Source organism: Podarcis filfolensis, assembly GCF_964270895.1.
Source record: "Podarcis filfolensis genome assembly, chromosome: 17".
NCBI classification, from domain to species: Eukaryota; Metazoa; Chordata; class Lepidosauria; order Squamata; family Lacertidae; genus Podarcis; species Podarcis filfolensis.
The window spans coordinates 5,684,596-5,705,756 of record NC_139621.1 but is presented as its reverse complement, the minus strand read 5'-3'; the positions used below and the strand labels follow the sequence as shown (position 1 = coordinate 5,705,756).

General features: G+C 49.6%; 1 protein-coding gene across 1 annotated transcript; it reads left to right on the top strand.

Moving 5' to 3' along the window:
- The first annotated feature begins 50 nt into the window (after window positions 1-50).
- Window positions 51-12,712, top strand: GPKOW (G-patch domain and KOW motifs). Its single transcript, XM_083593517.1, has 11 exons — window positions 51-417; window positions 1,823-1,968; window positions 2,924-3,063; window positions 3,164-3,270; window positions 4,794-5,004; window positions 6,292-6,424; window positions 6,639-6,774; window positions 7,845-7,998; window positions 8,511-8,580; window positions 9,195-9,280; window positions 11,563-12,712. Exons 1-11 carry the CDS (start codon window positions 89-91, stop codon window positions 11,692-11,694), a joined length of 1,644 nt encoding a protein of 547 aa, XP_083449643.1. The 5' UTR covers window positions 51-88; the 3' UTR covers window positions 11,695-12,712.
- The last annotated feature ends 8,449 nt before the right edge of the window (window positions 12,713-21,161 follow it).

Genomic DNA, 21,161 nt, shown 5'->3' with positions numbered 1-21,161 from the left:
TGTCGCAAGGAAGCACGGGAGTTGTAGTGTTTTGCTTTATTCTTTCGCAGATTTGAGGGAGTCGAGAAGCCCTCTGCCGCGCTGCACCATGGGAGTTATAGTTATTCCTCCCCCCGTCCCGCTTGCTCTCCCACGGAGACGGGAGGGGCCCGGGAACTCCGTCTCCCATGATGCCCAGCGGGCGACGCAAGTGACGCCAAAGGCACGCGAGGGAGGGAAGGAGCGACGAGGAAGCGAAGGGAAAATGGCGGACGGGGCCGAGAAGCCAGCGGGGGCGCAAGCTGCCCCGGTGTCGTTCGGCTTCACGCGGACAACCGGGCGGAGGCGGTTTCTTTTCGTGACGGGGCAGGATGGCGGCGGCGAAGCGAAGCAGGAGCCTGATTTCCTCTCCGCCATTGAGGGGCGCGAGTTGCAAAGGTAGCTGGAGGAGGAGGAGGCGGGCAGCGGGGGTCGTCTGCGCGGCGCCTCAGTCGCTCGCTTGAGCGGCTGGTTTAGGCTGCGCCTGGCCAAGCCGCGCCTGTCCCTGGCGGGCTCGGTGGTGCCGCTTCTGGCGTGGCTGAGGAGAGAGAGAGACGGGGAGGGGGAGATATCCCTGCATGCAGAAAGCTAGCGTGCCAGGCTCTGCCTTCGCCTTCTCTCCGAGATGCCAGAGGGGATGTCACAGGGCTTTGGGTTATTTATTTATTTTAGAGTGTTGGTTCTCAGGTTTTTTCCCCTCCGGGTTACACTTTCAGATGAAAAATTTGCTTGCAGCACACCGATTTTTTTATTGATAATACACTGGGAAACAAAAAGAAACACCTCCCAGCCCTGGATCAGGGGTGGGAATTCTGCCTGTCTCTTCCCTGTCTATAATGTTACTTAACCATCCTTGATCCTTGGCCATGATGGCTGAGGCCGGCAGGAATCCCACAAACATCTGGAGGGCCACAGGTTGCTAATCTGTTGCAGATGCTGCACAAAACATTTGCATCCCAATGCGTGATCTGGACTTTCTACCGTAATACAAATACAGAGATGGATTCTCCTAATGAACTTAAATTCCTCACCTTGGCAGTGGAGGGAAGGGAGAGGGAAAGGTGACATGGGGTCGTGATGCAAGTGAAAGGTATACAGTGTTTTTTGTAGTGTTAGTTGCTGGTCATATCAGCAACTGACAGTAGATGCATTTCTTGCCCGTATTACTGTTTTTGCCAGTCATTTGCAGGGTCAGTAACCTTTATTCCCCCACCCCCTTAAGTTCCTCTGCAGTGCATGTGAAGTCATTTGAAAAAGTTTGTGCCCTTCTGCAGTTGTTGTTGTGGTCCAGAATTGCTCTGTGTGTGTGTGTGTGTTTGTTTGTAACACAACAAATTACCTGAATGTGTCGGGTCAGTGGTGGGGGAACCTCTGGCTGGTGGTCCTTATTAAGCCCACCAGACCTCCCCGTTTGCCCTGAAAGGTTGTTTTGACCCAGCCATGCTCATCTGTCAGTCATCTGATAGCACAGGACAGTTAGAGCCACTACTGCAAACAGTGGCAGATTCAAAAGAAAGAATCAGGAGTTCACTCTAAGCCATATAATGCCAGGTGATTGACAGGTGACCCCTTTTGACCTGTCAAAGTGTCCTGCAGTGGGTTGGCCATATCCTGCTCCCCACCCCAAGGGAAACTACCAATCAGTAGTCCTGGCTCTACCAATATGTTTTGTTCAAAGCAGTTTATGTTTCTCCCACCAAGTTTGAGGGCACCAGTTGGGTGATGGAATGAAGCTTGTCAGAATTTCACCCCATTGTACTTTGCTATCCCTCTGTGGTCTTAATTGGTGTATGCTCCTCTGCAGTGTTCGGCCAGCCCCACAACCGAAAGAGCTTGTCATTCCCCTGATCCAGAAGAACAAATGGAAGAAGCCAGAGGACCCTGCACCACCCCAGGAACAGGATGGGAACAGCTGCGTAGAGGCCCAAGCAGTCAGGGAGCTCATTGAAGGTGAGCACTCCGTACTCCACCTTCTTAGAATTGCAGCCTTCTCCCATCCTTGAGAACTGGAGCAGAAAACATCAGGTTGGATTTTTTTACCCCATTGGTCGTCACAGTAACCAGACAGGCTAGTCACCTCACTCTTAGGCTGTGGAGGCATAAGTGACTCTGAATTGGTAGAAAACAGTCCTTGTCAGTGGAGTTGACAAAAAGCGCTTCTGGTCACTATTGCAACATCAAGGTTCAGGAGGCACTCCCAAGGCTGTGAAGTTGAGGTCAGGATTGTCGATCACCATCAGGCTTGCTTACTCCATCTTAGGTGACTGTTGACACTCCTTAAAAATGAAGATTGTAGTACAAATATCCAGATCTTTTGGTTTTTGCAAACAGCTGTACTATATGCTGGACCTTTGTCCTCTCCCACCCCACAGCCTGCCTAGGAAGGACTGCTTGATTCTGAGGTTTCTTGCCTTAGCTCTGCAGTATGTTGCTTATGCTTCAGCTAATTGTTTCGCCACACACAGTAAGGACATTAAATCACGAAATAGAACCTAATTGTTTTTATCATGGTTTGATGAATATCAGTTTGTGGTAACACAGACATTTTCCTTTTTTGTTGGAGGCACCAGTGTTGTGGAATGCCCTCCCTGCTGAAATATGCAAGGCTGCTTGGTTTTGTCATTCTGCTAGCTCTTCAAGACGCACCTGTTTAGACAATCATTCCCCTGAACATGAACCTGTTGATCTAACTGTTTTAATTGATCCTTTAAACTGCTCTAATTGTTAAGCTTTTAAACCTGCTTGTTGTATTTTATTTTTTGATAGAATTGTTTTGTGGCACGTTTTTATTACGTGTGGATAGTTCATAATGGGCTTTCAACTTGTAAAATGTTTAGAAGCCATTTTGGTGTGTGAGCAGTATATAAGTTAATAAATAATAACAACGTGATCTCTTTACATTCAGAATCTAGGAAGTCACGGGAGCAATGGGAGAGTGGCACCAAGATAGACCCTACACTTTCCATTCCCCTCCTCATGCAGAACCGTGTCCCTGATGGCTACGAAGATGGAGATAAAGTGGATGTCAGCCTCCGTCCAGAATCGGTAATAGTGGTGGTGGGTTTCTGTGGACAACCTTCTGAGCTCCTATTCAGGAGAGTTTAATACTTGTCCTCTTTTTCTTTTCCTCCCCTCGCATTGTTAGTCAACTGAGGCAGATTATGAAGAGGTACCAGTAGAAGCCTATGGTCTTGCCATGCTGAAGGGCATGGGCTGGAAAGCAGGCGAGGGCATTGGGAACACCTTCAAGCAGTGAGTCCTTGCTGAGCTATTTGGGGAGTTCCCTCCCTCCCTTAAGTCCCGCCCTTTTTGTTTTTTGTTTGTTACTGTGTTATGTACTTTCGTGTTTTTATATTGTAAACAACCCTGTGATCCTTGGATGAAGGGTGGTATACAAATTTAATTAATAATAAATAAACAGAAAAATCTCAAGGAGCTAATGGTCCAGATTCTGGCAGTTCACAAATAACTGGTGGGAAGGGAGAGGAAGGGAATTGGATGTGCTGAGGTTCAGATAATAATTTAATCTACTCTAGATTTGGACTCCATCCTATTTCTGCATGCTTGTGTGGGCTGCACTGCTGGGACAGTGATAACTGAACATGGTGGACTCCACAAGGACATAAAGCAGGGTGTTTGGAGTGGCCTGCTTTGCAACTGTGAAACTCTCTTCACTTTGCTGGAATGCTCCACAGCATTAATCCTTGCTGAAGCTACTTTTATAATGGCCACAATTAAGCAGGTGGGGAGTAATTTTTAACCCATTTCTAGTATTTTAATAGAAGTTCTGCAGACAGGTTGTATTGAACTAGGGGTTTAGTATCATCTTTAGCATTAAGTCGCTGGTGTGGGCCAGCAACAGCTTGAACAAGGATGTAGCCGAAAGATTATAGCTGAAAATACAGATACATTAGGGAGCATGCCTTATCTCAGCCCAAGGTCAGTTACCAATATATTCCAAGCCTGTTATGAGCTAAATAGTCCCAGTTCTGCACAAAAAAAAGTTCCTGGCAGTGGTTTGAGGTTGGGGAATGTGTTCCTATGGGAGGCCTGTCACATGTCACAGACATCATAAAGCAGTTTTATTTAGAAAAAAGCTTCTGCAGGTTAAAGTGACCCAGAGCTGAAGTGAATTTAGCTGCAATCCTAAGAAGGTTGTTGGAGAGAGGCAGTCAGAAGGGAAGAAAAGGTGGAGCTGGAGCAGTGTTGCGAGAGAGAGAGAGAGTACCCCAGGAATGGGGAACCTTTGGTCCTCCAGATGTTGTTGGACCTCAACTCCCATTTATCCTTGACCATTGGCCAAGCTGGTTAAGGCTGATGGGAGTTGGGAGTCCCTAAAGACTGGGAGGGTCACGGGTTCTTCACCCCTCCTGTAGCCAGTCGCTTGGTAGAATTGGCAGCGTTCTGAATGCAAAAGTAAAGAATGGTTTTCTCAGCTTAGTGGGTGATGGGCTGTGGTAAACCCTTTGTAAATGCCTCTGGCTTGGCATGCCTAGCCCTCACTGGTAGATCCGGCTCTGTAGCATTGCAACCTTTGTTCCCATGGATGCTGAAATCTCTCCTTTGAGACACCCCAAATTTGCTTGGCGGAAACTTCCCCCGGTGAGTTGTGGCTGTGCCACGATTCAAGTCCACTGCTTCCATGCCCGCTTCTGTCCATTATGCAACAGCACAGGGTTGTCTTCTTGTGGGTAGAAACGCTGCCCCAAATTGGACGGGGTCAGTGATGTGTTTCTTTCTCATCCCATCCTGCTCCTCTTCTTGCTCACATTAAGAGACGTGAAGCCTCCGGAGCACCGTCTTCGACCCAAGGGTCTGGGCCTTGGAGCAGACCGCTCAGCAGCCCAGGATTTACAATCCTCAGCACCCCGGCGACCCCCCAAACCTGGCGAGGAGCCTTCCAAGAGCAAGGATGAGCCATTGGGATTGGTTCCAGGAGGTGCAGTCTACATTGAGGCTGGACCTCACAAGGAGCTGTACGGGAAGGTGAGCTGTTTCTTCCTGCAAACTCCTGCTATTTGTCACTTTGTGCTCAGGTCTGTGTTGACCCAGGGTTTAGTATTCTGCAAGCAAGCAGGAGGGGTTCCTGAGAGAGGCATAAACATTCACTAGAGAAGACATATAGCCTCTACCTTGACTCTTTCTACCCAACTTAATGCTTATACAGCTTAGGACCAGGAAACTTGAAAGAGCGTCTCTTTATATTCCCAGTCAATCTTGCCCACTCTGCACAATATAAGAATTGTGGCACCCATCCTTTGATAAATTATCCCCTGTTAAATATTAGCCAAGCACCATCTGCTTTTTCCCCCCCAATTACTGAAGACATTTCTTTTCCAACAAGACTTTTAGGTAGAGATCTTTCCTAGTCTGCTTCTACATTGGAATTGTTTTCAAAATGTTGTAAATAGGGTTTTGTTTTTGCTTGTTATATGCCGCCCTGTGCTGCTTTGGGAGGAAGGGTGGAATATAAATAAATATAGTCATCATAATTGAATCAGAAGGCGGAGAATGGACCCACCCATAGGGCACCTGTGACATAAGACTAACTGGATCCTGCCACCTGATACAGCTGGTTTTCCAGGTTTTAACTGCTTCCTTGGGATGTCTTTCTTGGTACCTATTTGCAGGTGGTTGTTGTGGGGACTTCTCAGCTGCCTCAAAGTCTTTGTACTAGTTTGGTGGGGTCTTTGAGTTGGGTCCCTATTTTGGGTCTTTGAGTTGAGGTTTGCTTTGTAAGTGTCACAGAAAGTCCATACGCAGTATAGGTTCTGTTCTTTGTTCCTGCTCTACAGGCTACTCAGTGGAAAGAGAGAGATAGATAGATAGATAGATAGATAGATAGATAGATAGCTGAGCTTGGTCTGATATATGAGCAAGGACCATAACAAAACTATGCTCTGTTTTCCATATTTACCTGTCTTTTTTCTACTTTGAGAAGAGAGTACAATTTGTGGGTAGAATCCCACTCTGTCTGTGCATGAGCAGAAAGGACTTCCACTTGCACAACACAACTGCCCCTTTATTTCTCTCCACCCACCTCCGCAGCCCTCTGTATGCCCCCCAGATCTGTTCCAGATGATCTGCCAATCCTCCAGAGCAGATTTTGAGGGTCATGCAGGGGAGGGAGGAGCGGAAGGGGAAAACCTGTTATGTAAGTAGAAGTCAGCTTTAGCACCCACCCTGTAAATTCTGCATTTTTGTTACACCCAAGGCATTCTGGATATTGTAGTTTTCTGAATGACCTTTTGCTTCCCTCTTCCTCTTCCATAGATTGAAGGCGTAGATGGAGATAATGCTCGTGTCATGGTGAAATTGGCCATTGGTGGGAAAACAGTAACTGTGAGCCAGCATGGAGTCCGACCTGTGACCCAGAAGGAATACGATAAACTGGCCAAAGACCTGAGTAAGTTTTGGCTCCCTTCCCTAATGAGGTCACCTAATGTTGCCTTCAGTTCTTCCTTTGTGATCTATTCTGGGGTTTCCGGTACAGATTTCTGACATTTGCCTGTGTCTTGCTTTGGGGGCTTGGGTTGCAAATGAGCAGACAGCTTATGCAGCCTCCCCCTTTCAGTCTGAGCGTCCCCTCAAGTTTGCTGTTTTTGCCCCTCCCACTGCAGGCCGCCTCAGTAAGGCCCACAAAGAGAAGGAGGCAGAACAGAAGAATGGGACCAAGTACGAATCAGATCACAGAACTTCAGAGGACAAAAAGGAGGAGAAGGAGAGGAAGAGGAAGCACCCACCTGGGGCCGAGAGGTAATGGCATCAGCAGAGGGTGGGGCAACTGTGCTGCCAGTTCTGGAGAAGCAACTGTACTAGCAGCCTCTTTGCTGGCGGCTTAGTCAAGGCTAGATTCTCACAGAATGTCTCTAGCCATCAAGAGGAGCCTCTGCCAGGACCACTGTGCATCTTTTGACTTTGCTGCAAAGACCCCTCAGGTTAACTGACAGCCGTTGAAGCTGACAGTGGACTAGTTTGCAAGTCATGCTAAGGCACAGTAAGAATAAATGTTGGTTTAGCCGTGAACAAGCTGCATGCTGGCACTTGTGGAGAAACAAACTGCAAGTCTTGACTTAGTGTTACGTTTGAACCAGAGCGTGTGGTTTGCTTCTGTCCAACCCAGGAGCCAAGAACAAACCCTGAGAGAGTTCACCCAGCACCTGGTGAGCTTCTTTAGGTAGTGGAAATTATTCCATTATTCCAACCCCCGGGCTGTGTTTTACTTGATAACAAAGCTTTTCATCTCAATATAATCTGGTACAGTTTAAACCATGGATCTGGAACCTGGGGCTCTCCAGATATTGTTGGACTCCAACACTCTTCTATGCCAGTCAGAGCGGTCAGAGGTGATTGGAGCTATCGTTCTAACAGCTTCTAGAACAGACACCCCCAACTTGCGACCCTCCCGATGTTTTGGCCTACAACTCCCATGATCCCTAGCTAACAGGACCAGTGGTTAGGGATGATGGGAATTGTAGTCCAAAACATCTGGAGGGCTGAAGGTTAGGGATGCCTTTTCTAAAATACAAGGAGAGCCCTGCAGGATTAGACTGGTGGCCCATCTAGTGCATCATTCTGTTCTCACAGTAGCCAGCCAGGTGTCTCAGAGGAAATGCGCAAGCAAGACCTAAGTACAAGAGCACTCTTCCCAGCAGCAGTTTTCAGTGACTGATCTTCAGAAACATACTGAGCATGGAGGCAGAACATAGCCATCATGGCTAGCAGCCACTGATCTGGAGGGCCATGGGTTACTTGCCCCTGGTTTTAGCAGCAATCCCTCATGAGTGGCACTAATACTTGACTGCTTCTGTGCCTTTTGCTCATAGAGATGACCGTGCTGTGAAGCAGAATAAGGGTAGCAGCGGCAGCAGCAGCAGCAATAGCAATTCCTCTTCCAGATCTTCTCACTGGTTGCGGCGAGACCTGCGAGTCCGCTTTGTGGATAAGCTCTTCAAGGGAGGCAAATACTACAATACCAAGGTATTTCATGGAAGTTCCCTTTTTAACACGGGCCAGTTTTATAGGAGGCCTCACTCACCCCCCCCCAGCTGTCCCTTGAAACAGATGCCAGCGCTGTAGCAGAGCATGTATGCCAAGTCTGCACCCATGCCATCTGTCATTTGGGCCATCGGATGGATTTCCAAAGTTAATTGTCTTGAGGGGGTGGGGACCCTTCATCCAATGTTGGGCTACAGCGGGGCTGTCTTTTTGGAGAGTTGCTTATTTGAAAGCAACTCCTATATAAAAATGCAGCAATTGCATCAACACCTCTCTGCACTCCCCCATTAAAAGCTGTGGTGATGCAGTCCTGAGAGATGCCCATGCCACTTCAGAATGTGAACGCTTTCTACTGTATTGAGGTTAAACTCCCTTTTGATCAGAGTTCCCCACGTACCCAAGACCAAGCCTGTACCTGAGCTCTAATCTTAGCGGCAAAATGGCATGAAACCTTGTGCTGGCTTCTCCCCCCACCCTACCCCACTCCCCTCCAGATGGTAATCGAAGATGTCCTCAAGCCAGACTCATGTGTCTGCCGAACAGAAGAGGGTCGCGTTCTGGATGGTGAGTGTGTTCCTGACTATCCCTGGCCTTCCCTTGGAACCTGAGGCTGTCTTTGTGTAGTTAAACTGCCCTCGTATAGTTAAGGTAGAAGAACATTTTCCTATTCTTAACCAGTAAATAGTAAGGACCAGAGTGCTTAAAAGGCTGGGTGCTTCACCCCTCACCATTAGAACCCCAGTTTGTTTTTGGAGCCCTTCCCAAGTGGATCCAGTTTGTCATCTGCAACTTGGAAGGGGAAGGGTAGAAAATACAGGTGGACTCTGCTGCAAAGGGGCATTCCTATAGGAAAGCGAGAGATCTTTCTCTATGGCAGCCGAAGCCCTAGCTACAGCCAAGGGTAGCAGGAGGGTCTTAGAATGTGACTTGTAATTAGATGGAGAAACTGTGGATGACCAGGCTAGTGGCCCCCCAGATTTTTGCTACTTCATCTGACCTCTTCTGATGGCTGAAGTAGTAGCCTCTGGGTTAGCTCAGTTGGTAGAGCGTGAGACTCTTAATCTCAGGGTCACATGTTCCAGTCTCACGTTGGGCAAAAGGACTTCTGCATTGCAAGGGGTTGGACTAGATGGCCCTGTGGTCCCTTCCTTCCAACTCTATGATTCCTCCTTCCACAGGAATTCACGAGTCCATGCTGGAGACAGTTATCCCTCGAAGTGATTCGGACTTGGTCATGGTGGTCCTAGGGGAACAGGCTGGCCGGGTGAGTCACAGACCACGATGGGTGGGGCCTGAGCCATTACCATGAGACAGGTTGGGCCTCTCATGAAATGAACCTGGTATTGATGGCAGAGGAGCAACAGCGAAGCACTTCTTCCGGGTGCAAGAGAATCCAGAGAGTTGCTGGGGAGGTCTCTGAGCTTCTCTTTATATTGGAATATGAGCTGCGCAATTCTACTCTAAAAAACACACACACATGCAAATTATGCAAATGAAGTGAGAGAGATTCAAGAAAACACTGGACAGAGAACGACTCCGGTGGAGGTGGGCTTCATTGTTGTCCTGGCTTCAGAAACATGTAGCCTACATTCCTGATTCAGCTTCCTGGGTGTAGCTTTTAAGCTAAGGCTTTGCTTAAATGGTCTTCAGTGTCAAGACTCGGCCCACAAATTCCTAACAATAATGTTCCAATATTAGTCCTACTTGGAGTGGACTCACTGAAATTAATGGACATGACTAACAGGTCCAGCCATTTCAGTGAATCTGCTCTAAGTATGATGGTTGAATGCAACCCAGTGTCTCTGAGCATGTGTAGCGTGCTTTTCCCTCTCTTCCCACAGCCACCTCTTGCATGTAAAAATCTCATTCCCCTCTCACTCTATAGCCCATGGGTTCAAGGTGGCAAGCAATACTTTAAATTTATTTATTTAAAATGATGTGGGCTTATGTCTTACAGTTATTGCAATAAAGATGATGAATAAGCTACATAAGTGGGTGTTAGATGTGATTGTTGGAAAGCAATAGCAGTATTTTGAATTTTATCTGCAGACATCTTGGAGAACAGTTGAGTGGTTAGGGTTTGTACATTTTTAATCTAGGGTGGGGAATAGGGAAGGGTGAATTTTCTTCTTTCCTTCCCCACACATTATCCCATAAGATAGCTGATACTGCAAAAAATGAGACACTAAGCTAACATTTGTGTCAGTATGCCTTTAAAACATTTATAAAGCTCTGATATTAAAAACAAAACATTCAGAGTGGTTCCAAACAAGAAAACCTAATCCACGATAAAACTAATACAGTAATTCATAAACTTGGATTAAAAATGCAGTACACACAGCAGATGGTATGTGCCAGGCCAATATCACTGGGTAGGGAAGGCCTGGGTGATCAGAAGAGGTAATTTATAGTCAGCTTTTCATTAAAATCCCAGAATGGGGTGCAATATACAAGTATATGATACATGATAAAATAAAACAATATGAAAAACCAGACAGCAATGATAAACCAAATTGGCATCTGAACACTGTAAGACTGACAATATTTGTCAACTAACCAAATCCCTGAGTAAATGAAAATGTGCCTACAAAATGCCTAAAGCCCATCAGCAAGGGCAGGGGTGCCGCTATAGAAAATTCCTTCTCACACGTCACCACACCTTGCACAGTCAGCAGGTGTGGCCCTGGTAAGAGGGTGTCTGTAGGCTCTCCAAAGACTGGCCTGGTTCATAGGGCGTTATGTCCACATAGGCACCTTGAATGTGGCTTGGTAGCTAATTGGCAGCCAGTGCAGCTCCTGTACACCTGGTGTTGCATGTTCACAGTTAACCACTGTTCTCTCCAACCTTGCTGACGTGTTGCTGCTTCTGAACCAAGCCTAAAAGCAGCCCTGCACTGCAGCAATCCAGTTGCGAAGATGCAAATGCATGCACTGCTGTGGCTAAGCTGTCCCTGTCCAAGTGACTCCCATAACCAGAGCTGCAAATAAAGCTCATGCCAATGTTGAAATCTTAACTTGAAAAGTCAAGGGCAGAAGGGAAAGTGGAGCTCAGCACACATATACGCATGGTGTGTGATGATATGCAGTGTGCATGGAGAGAGCAGTGCATGCTTGCATCTGTTAGGTAAAGGTAAAGGGACCCCTGACCATTAGGTCCAGTCGTGGCCGACTTATTGTCGTGGCCGCTTTATTGGCCGAGGGAGCTGGCATACAGCTTCCGGGTCATGTGGCCAGCATGACTAAGCCACTTCTGGCGAACCAGAGCAGCGCACGGAAACACCGTTTACCTTCTCGCTGGAGCGGTACCTATTTATCTACTTGCACTTGGCATGCTTTTGAACTGCTAGGTGGGCAGGAGCAGGGACCGAGCAACGGGAGCTCACCCCGTCGTGGGGATTCGAACCGCCGACCTTCTGATCGGCAAGTCCTAGGCTCTGTGGTTTAACCCACAGCGCCACCCACGTCCCGTGCTTGCTTCTGTTAAAAAACACCAAAACCCTCTGCAGTCTCAGGCAATGAATTACTCTCTGCTCTCTCTCCACCTAGGTGGGCCGCATTCTTCGTCGAGACAAGGCGCAGAGCCGCGCACTGGTGCAGCTGCAGCAGGAAGATGAGAAGGTCTTGACGCTAGAGTATGATGCTGTCTGTCACTATGTTGGTGGATCAGAGGACGACTGAGCTCCCTCCAGAATACATAACATCTGCAGGACAGAGGAACTCCTAGACTGAAGGGGCAGCCTTGTTTCGTCAGGGAGGGGAGTGGAACGCTGAGCACATTAGAGGACAATGAACAAGACTGCCTCCATGTTTGAGGCAGGTGCTCAAATCACCCCCACAATTTTCTAGAGTGTTTTTTTTAATATATATATATGTGAGCTCTAGGTGTGAGGCTGCTTGCAATGTGCACAGACTTGTTTCTAAACCAATGACAGCACTCTAGAACCTGAGTGTCAAAGATTGCCAAAGGCAAGAACAGTGAATGAAATCTAGAGCACAGCCAAATAAGTTGCGGGTCAACTCTTGTTCTAGAGCAACAAGCAATTAGGCTGGCCCCAGATCAAACAGTCTAAATCTGTCTGATACAGATCCAGGATTCTCGGGGGCTCCTTAATCAGTAATACCTTTCGGTATCTCTTTTTGAACTCTAGGCTGTGCTCTAGAGATGGACTACTGCAATTTGTATGATCTACATAGGAGGGAGAGTGGTATTGTGTGTGTCTGTAGGTGAGACAGCTTGCTCTTAAATCTGAAAATGCTTTTGAGCTTTCAGGGATGGAATCTAAAATAATGTGTGTCTATCCTGGGTTTTCCAGAATGGTGCCTATTGTTGCTGATAGACCTATGCTTACAGTGTCTGTGGGAATATATCTTCAAGCAATTCATGGGCAGAAGAGAATACACATTGCCTTGTACTAAACTGATGGTCTTTCATGAGGACAAGAGATGAGGCATTTACCAGGGTATGCCCAAAAGAAGGAAGTACACTTATCTTAAAGTCATTCTATAGCAATAGCTTCAGAATGCTGACCTGCACAAATTTGGTCATCTTAACTGGGTGTCTGTGCACTCTAAAGAGATGTGTAAGTGGTTACCTAAAAGTGGCATGTGGAAAATACATGTCTTCCTAACTTGCTTTCATCTGCTGTGGAAATGAACATGGGAGGACCCAGCTTTCAAATGAACCAACTTCCATGAATTTCTTTTTAGTTAAATTGTGCTGTAAGCTGTAAATAAACCTGTTGGGTTGAAATAACGACAGACAGGTAGCGAGTGTCATCTGGGAGGCATCTCCTGAGCAAGTCTCAAGGAGCCTCTTTTATTGAATATTACAGCATTTCCACATATGTGCTTATTGCTGATTGGTTAACACAAGTACAAAGCAAAGGTTGCATTAATCACCAATAGATTAAAGACTGGGAAAGGGAGCACAGAACTGGACAGGCGTGGAAACCTCCTTATTAAACTTTTACTAGTGATTGATATAGCATTCATCCATAGATGTGGTCAACTATGCATTAAGAACAAGTCAGGTACGAACTCAATGTGAACTGAACATTCTAGGAATGTTTCAGCTTAGAACGGTTTGCGCAGCATCATATGCAGAAGCGAAGCTTTCCTTCATCTCCTCCTTTCTTTTTTATTTAAAAGTGAGTGGGACAAAAATACTTCGGGATACGTGGTTTGCCAGCGCATACCTGAAATAAGTCTGCCCACCGATGTTGTTATGTGATTTCAGGGTGAATGGGACAAAAAATACTTCGGGATACGTGGTTTGCCAGCGCATGCCCGAAATAATTCAGCCCACGTCTCCCCTTATGTTTACTGTTGGTGCTGCCATTTCGCAAAGTAGGCAGCAATAATTTTATTGGGTGGCTGAGGAGGAGAAAAACACTGAAACCAAAGGCGTATGAGACCAGGGATGCACTGGATGAAACAACATAGCAAAATTAATATACATATTATGATAACTGTCAGAGCTACCCTAGGTCCCAGCTCACAAAGGACCAACGCTGCTTCGTTGTTAAGTATAAAAGTCTTTATTGAAGTTCAGTTTCACTTCCACAGCCGCAGCGCGCAGCCCCACGTCTAAAGTGTCAGACCGCTGATGCTCCGTCTGAGTCTCCTCCCCCTTGACACCAATTTAAGATTCTAGCCTTGCTCCACCTTCTCCGCTGCTCCTTCCTCCTCTGGGTCCGCCTGCCCGCCGGGGTTCCGCCCTTTCTAGCCTCTTCTCCCGCTGATTCCCCTGAACCTTCTCCCTCCCTCCGGCGGGCTTTAGGAGCTGGTTCCCCATCCGGGTCTCCTGCTGTTCTGCGCGCCTGCACATTTGAACTTGGCGCGCGCGCCCAGCCAGCAGCTTTCCTCCTGACCGTTCCACTGCTGCTGTCACTGCTTCCCCCTTCGGGGGGGCTAGCTGCAACTGACCTCCCCTCCGTTGGAGGCGTGGTCAGCCCTGACTCCCTCTCTGGAGGAGACACTGCCCCTGACACATGTGACTCTTCCCCCCCCACTACGCTCTGGTGGGAAACTGGTCCCGATCCTCCACTGCTGCTTTGGGGTTCCCCTCTGGCTCCTTGTTTCTGGTGCGTCCCCCCTGGGACCCCCCTTGCCCTGACCATCGGCGCCCCCTTCTGGGAATCTTCTGATTCGCTGGAGAAGCTCATGGAATCTCTCGGGCCACTGTCATACTCCCCTACGCTGCCCTCGGATTCTTCCCCTTCGCTCTCCCAATCCTCTCTCCCCAGTGCTCCTGCTCCTGATTCCCTGACATCCATCCCCCCTCGAAGCCCCCCCTTCCCCCCTCCCCCTCTTCGGGTGTGGGTTCCGGGTGCTCCAGTCCTGTGGGTGTGAGTGCGGGATACCATTCTTCCCCCTGGTGTGTAGCCGGTCCACTGGATCCGGCCCAACCGTAACGGGCTCATCGACGTCGATTTCCTCTGCTTCCATCTCTCTGCTGATGTGCTCGAATCCAGGATCCTCCCCCAACACGTCCATGTCCTCCCCTCCCCCGGGTACCTCTGGTGAGACTGCTTGCAAAGGTCCCCGCAGCAGCTCCCTGCGCCACCCCACCTCCGGTTGAGTGTCCCACCAATAGGAGCGGTCTGTGGCAAACCCCGAGAGAGACCCCTCCGAGGAGCTAGTGTCCGGCGTCGTCTCTTCAGCTGATGAAAAACCCTGGAACGTACTGGCTGACAGTGTGGGTGTGAAGAGCCAGTCGTCGAAATACTCTGCCGGCATAGGTCTGTGTGGTAAGAGTGCATGGAACTCGTCTTTAAGATAGTGCTCCTCCACGGCATAGCACGGTACCCACCTGTTAGCGCTGGCTGGGGTACCTTCCCTGGCGAGGAGGTATTCCACCCCCTCTTCCCCCCACCTCGAGTCCAAAATCTCCGTGACCTCGTTGAGTGGCCTCGCCCTCCGTGACCCCTCCCTCTTCGGAGATTCGTTAAGTGGGTCTGGCGCGTTCCCTGTCGCCTGAAACCTGTGGGGTTCCCTGTAGGGTGTGAGCACTGACCTATGAAAGACTGGGTGCATTCTGGAGCCCTCCGGGAGTGTCAACCGGAAGGCCACTGGATTGATTTGCGCCGCGACCTGGTAAGGTCCCAGCTGCTTGTGCTTGAGCTTCCTCTTAGCTAGCGTCCTGGCCGGCACTGCCTGGGCTGCTAACCAGACCCAGTCCCCCACCTGGATGTCCTCCCCGACCCTCCTGTGCTTGTCTGCCTGCACTTTGTAGGCGTGTTTCGCCAGTTCCAATTGCCTTCGGAGTTGCTCGTGGACCTCCTGTAACTCTGCTGCTAAGTGCTCTGCTCCCCTTGGCTCCCCCTCCCCCTTTGTCTCTAACCCCGGGAAAGTTCTGGGATGCCGCCCATTATTGGCGAAGAACGGTGTCACTCCTGTAGACCCGTGCTTCGTGTTGTTGTAGGCAAACTCGGCCAGCGGTAGGTAGTCCACCCAGGTCGAGGGTTGTTGATTGGCGTAGCATCGCAGGTACTGCTGCATGATGGCGTTGACCCTTTCCGCTTGTCCGTTGGTCTGCGGGTGTCGTGCCGACGCTAAGTTGATCTTGACGTTCAGGATGCCCAGCAGCTTCTGCCAGACGCTCGAGACGAATTGGCGACCCCGGTCGGACAGGATGGACCGCGGCAAGCCGTGAGCTTTGAACACGTGGTCTATGAACAGCTTGGCGGTCTGTTCCGCTGTGGCCACCTTCGCGCACGGAATAAAGTGCGCCATCTTGGTGAACATGTCTACGACCACGAGCACCGCTGTTTTGCCTCGCGAGCTGGGCAGATCTGTGACAAAGTCCAGGGCCACTTTCTCCCACGGTTCGAGCGGCGTCTGTAGGGGTTCTAGTAGACCCGCCGGCTTCCTGTGTACTGGCTTGGCCCTTTGGCAGGTGTAACACCTGGAGACGTAATCCGCGACTTCTCCCCTCACCTTGGGCCACCAAAAGTCTCTGGTTACTAATTCCGCCGTCTTGTCCTTGCCGAAGTGCCCAGCGCTGGGCGCGTCGTGTAGCTGCTGCAAGACTTTCGCGTGGAGGTCGTCTCCGGGCACGTAGAGAGCCCCTCTGCGGATGAGCAGTCCGTCTCGTATCTGGAACTCGTCGTCCTTCGCTGTGCCTTTTCGCACCTCCTCCATCTTGGATTGTGCGAACGAATCCGTCTGCAGCGCTCGACGCACCGCGTCCAGGTCCACGGCAGCTGAAGCGCATGCCCACGCTTTCGGTGCGAAAATGTGCTTGGCCGCCACCGGCGCCGCTTCCTCGAGATACTGCGGCTTCCTGGATAGTGCATCCGCCATGACGTTGTTGTCTCCCGGGATGTATTCTATCCGGAAATCGAAATCCGCAAAGAACTCCGCCCAGCGAATGTGTCTCTGGTTCAGGAACCGCGCCGTGCGCCAGTACTCCAGGTTCTTATGATCCGTGCGGACTTGCACTGTGTGCCTGGCTCCAACGAGGAAGTGCCGCCACGCCTTGAAAGCTGCATGAATGGCCAGCAACTCCCTGTCCCAGATGGTGTAGTTCTGTTCCGCCTTGCTGAGTTTCCTGGAGTAGAAAGCGCACGGCCTCCATTCCCCTTGCGGATCTTGCTGCAACAGGACGGCCCCCACCGCTCTGTCCGAGGCGTCCGTCTCAACCCTCATTGGTCTGCTGGGGTTTACATGTAGCAGCTGTTCTTCGGACGCGAAGAGACGCTTGAGTCTCCGAAAGGACTGCTCCGCCTGGTCCGTCCAGGTGAACTTCTTCTTCTTGGAGCTGAGGGTGTCCGTGATGGCCGCCGTCTCCTTCGCGAACCCTTTGATGAACTTGCGATAAAAGTTGGCGAAGCCGACGAACTTCTGGACCTCCTTCCGATTGCGCGGGCTCTTCCAGTCCAACACCGCGCGGACCTTGGTGCTGTCCATGGCGAGTCCCTTGTCGGACAGCTTGTAGCCCAGGAAATCCACCTCCGTCATGTCGAACTGGCACTTCTCTAATTTGGCGTAAAGTCTGTGCTCCCGTAGCCTCTGCAGGACCTCCTTGACGTCCCTCTCGTGAGCCTCCTGCGATTCCGAGAAGACCAGGATGTCGTCCAGGAAGCAAACGCACTTCTTGTAGAGGAGTCCCGCTAACACGTGATGCATGAAAGCTTGGAAGGTATGGGAGCCATTTTGCAGACCAAAAGGCATTACGCGATATTCATAGGTGCCTAAAGGTGTAAACATGGCTGTCTTCCACTCATCGCCCTCCCGCATGCGTATAAGGTTGTACGCCCCTCGTAGATCCAACTTGGTGAAGATCCGTCCCTTCCTCACCGTCGCGAGCAGGTCATCGATCTTGGGCATGGGGAATGCTGCGGGCTTTGTTTTGGAATTTATGATCCTATAATCAACTATGAGCCTGCGTTGGGGCGTGTCCTTCTTCTTCACGAAAAACACGGGACTGCCCCCCACTGCTTTAGATTCTTGGATGAACCCCCGCTTCAAGTTGTGATCTATGAACTCCCTGAGTTCTTGCAGTTCGTCTTCAGACATGGAATACAGTTTCCCAGTCGGCAGCGTCGCTCCCGGCAGGAGGTCAATCTTGCAGTCGTAAGGCCTGTGGGGAGGCAGGTTATCCGCTTCCCTCTTGCAGAAGACCTCCAAAAACTCCTTGTACTTGTTGGGTACCGCTTGCACCATGCCTAGGTGTAACTGCGTTTCATCCTCTTGCCCCTCCTCTTTCACCTCTCCACTTAGCCCCTCCCAGAACAGGTCTCTGACAGCATTAGTGTCCTTCTCCCAGCCCAGCACGTTCAGTAAGGCAAAAAAGCGTGAGTGATATTGCCTCACCGTCGCTTTCCCTTGCTGTAGTCCATGCATTTCCCTCCGAGCAACATCTACATCTACCGTAGATTTAAAGCAAGCGTCCATAGCTTTGATAAATGCATCGGAATCTTTGAGGGCGGGGTCTTCTTCGCGCCACAAATTCCGCAGCCACGCTTTTGCTTCCCCATGCAAATGAGTGATTATGAAGCCCACTTTCTCTTCCTCATCTCTAAAGTCCTTCCGAAGCAAATTGAGCGCGTAAACCACGTCAGCTCTGAAGTTAGGGTATTGCTGCAGGTTCCCATTGAAGTGGGCTACTAGGCTGCCCCCCCTCTTCCCGAGGCCAACTCCCTCTGGTTTGGGTCCTGGCAGCCCCTCTTTCCCCCAACGGTCCCACCTGGCCTGCAGATCCCGGCAGAGCGCTACTGCTTCTTCTTCTCTTTTCCTGGATGCTGCTACTTCTGCGTAAAGCGTCGTCACTGCTTCTTGCAGTTCTTTCACCTGGCTCTCTGTAGTCATCTTTGCCTATCTTCGTGAGCTCGCAAAACACCAAGTCTTGCCCCTCGCTGCACCAACTCACGCTGCGAGGTTTTTATGGGAGACGGAGCATACTGTCAGAGCTACCCTAGGTCCCAGCTCACAAAGGACCAACGCTGCTTCGTTGTTAAGTATAAAAGTCTTTATTGAAGTTCAGTTTCACTTCCACAGCCGCAGCGCGCAGCCCCACGTCTAAAGTGTCAGACCGCTGATGCTCCGTCTGAGTCTCCTCCCCCTTGACACCAATTTAAGATTCTAGCCTTGCTCCACCTTCTCCGCTGCTCCTTCCTCCTCTGGGTCCGCCTGCCCGCCGGGGTTCCGCCCTTTCTAGCCTCTTCTCCCGCTGATTCCCCTGAACCTTCTCCCTCCCTCCGGCGGGCTTTAGGAGCTGGTTCCCCATCCGGGTCTCCTGCTGTTCTGCGCGCCTGCACATTTGAACTTGGCGCGCGCGCCCAGCCAGCAGCTTTCCTCCTGACCGTTCCACTGCTGCTGTCACTGCTTCCCCCTTCGGGGGGGCTAGCTGCAACTGACCTCCCCTCCGTTGGAGGCGTGGTCAGCCCTGACTCCCTCTCTGGAGGAGACACTGCCCCTGACACATGTGACTCTTCCCCCCCACTACGCTCTGGTGGGAAACTGGTCCCGATCCTCCACTGCTGCTTTGGGGTTCCCCTCTGGCTCCTTGTTTCTGGTGCGTCCCCCCTGGGACCCCCCTTGCCCTGACCATCGGCGCCCCCTTCTGGGAATCTTCTGATTCGCTGGAGAAGCTCATGGAATCTCTCGGGCCACTGTCATACTCCCCTACGCTGCCCTCGGATTCTTCCCCTTCGCTCTCCCAATCCTCTCTCCCCAGTGCTCCTGCTCCTGATTCCCTGACAATAACATATTGAAAAAGATTGCGAAGCCAATTCATATTTGGCAACCAGCCAGTGAGCCACTGGGTAAACGAATCCCAGAGGCCAGAAAGTCCAATGTCCTGTTTGATGTGATGTGTGAGATTTTGCAAATGAGAAATTTGCGTTTGAATAGCTTTAGAATTGTCAATAATATTGAAACAGCAAATGCCATCCATTTGTTCACAACCATAATGATGAAGCATCAGCAAATAATCTATTGCAGCGCGATTCTGTAAGAGTCCGTGATGCAATTCACTCTGTTCTTTATTCAAAAGGTGAAGAGCTTGTGAGGTAAAGTTCAGAGCTTTTGCTGCAGAGCAAGCTAAAGAGTTAATATTCCTGCTATTCCGTACAGCCAATCCAGGGACTCCTAAGAGAGAGACACTAGAGAAATATATTCAGATCTGCTAGGGAGAGAAACAGAATCATCACAATCATTAGTCAATTCCACAGAGCGTCGATATCGAGAGCGGGATAAATGATGCTTCTTGGGTAAAATGATAGACAAACGGCTTAAGCAGCAAGGTGTGCCATGGCTAATGTTCGCTGGAATATAATTGAATGTGTAGCCTGGACACGACCAGAACCAGCCTTCAGGCAGCTCTGTATATTTATATACATAGGAAATATTTACATAATCAGAGCAGTTAAAATTATCCTTGCCCATTTTCACACAGTTGGTTTTTGTGCAATTGATCATACGGGCGCAAGTGATATTAAAAGAGGCCACGTATGGGGTCAACAAATCAATGGCCAGAGATGGGCGTCGGCAAACTTGGTTACCCCAGTTATGGTAACCGAAATAACCAAGGGTGCGGAGAGAATCATTTTGGGGTAGGGATGAATAAAACCAGGTATCATTTTGCAAATTGAGAGGGTCATGGCAAACAGGGATGAGGCAGGAGCCAAGGATTTCACCTATTGATACCTGCTGAGTTAGGCAAAAGGATGAAACATTGAGGGTTTTTGCAAAAGATTCCCACACATTAATTGGTGTGGAATCACCGCTATTAGGAGCGGAAGCAGAGAGGGGCAAAAACAAAACACTGAAAATGAACACTATCATGGAATTTATATTAAGGCAGGAAATGAGACACAGAAGCAAATCTCCATTTCCCACTTTTCTTTTTTTGATGAAGATGGGGGTATTATCCGCCAGGGGCTCTGCATTGTTTAGCAAAATGACCTGGGCGCTTGCAGTTGAAGCAGTTGCCTGTTGGCTTATTGCCAGCTTGGATGGCACCGGCAAGCAAAGACATTGCATGGCTCTGGTTTCCTACATCGGCACAGGTTTGAATCATATCGGCCAGGTCATATTTGGGGCGATGTACAACTGACTGCAATGCCTTCTTGCAGTCGGTGTTAGCATTTTCAAAAGCCAATTTTTTCATCAATTCATTTTGAGCTGTAGGGTCATCTATCTGCCTGGCGATTGATTCTTTCAATCTATCTATAAATTGATGGTAAGGCTCCGAATGCTGTTGCTTAATATTAACAAAGGAGCTCAGTGGTTGCCCTGAGACAGGGACTTTCCGAAAGGCGCGTTGCACGCAGGTTGCGGTGTGACTAAAATGCAAAGGTGTTAATTGCGCCTGTGCTGGTATAGTATCATACAGACCAGCACCAAAGAGTTGAGCGGCTGAGTGCTGTGGATCAGCCAGAGCTGCTGCGCTATGCTTAAATTCGCTTTCAAAAACTACATACTGAGCAGGAGATAAAAGCATGCACATCAAATCCTTCCAATCTTGGGGTAGCATTGTGTAACCGCTTGCTATCCCCTCCAGCATCCCCAGCACATAAGAAGATTTGAGGCCAGAATCAGTAATGGCTTTCCTTAATTCTCTCAGAATAGAATAAGGAAGCGCCTCGTACATTATCTGTTGTTGCGCAGTGCCTGGGTTGGTATAGGAGATAGGGAAAGCA

Excerpts from the sequence above, each read along its gene's own strand:
- GPKOW (XM_083593517.1), top strand. The coding sequence starts at position 89 with ATGGGAGTTATAGTTATTCCTCCCCCCGTCCCGCTTGCTCTCCCACGG. Across the intron at positions 1,969-2,923 it reads AGTCAGGGAGCTCATTGAAG|AATCTAGGAAGTCACGGGAG; the intron begins GTGAGCACTCCG and ends CTTTACATTCAG. Across the intron at positions 3,271-4,793 it reads ATTGGGAACACCTTCAAGCA|AGACGTGAAGCCTCCGGAGC; the intron begins GTGAGTCCTTGC and ends GCTCACATTAAG.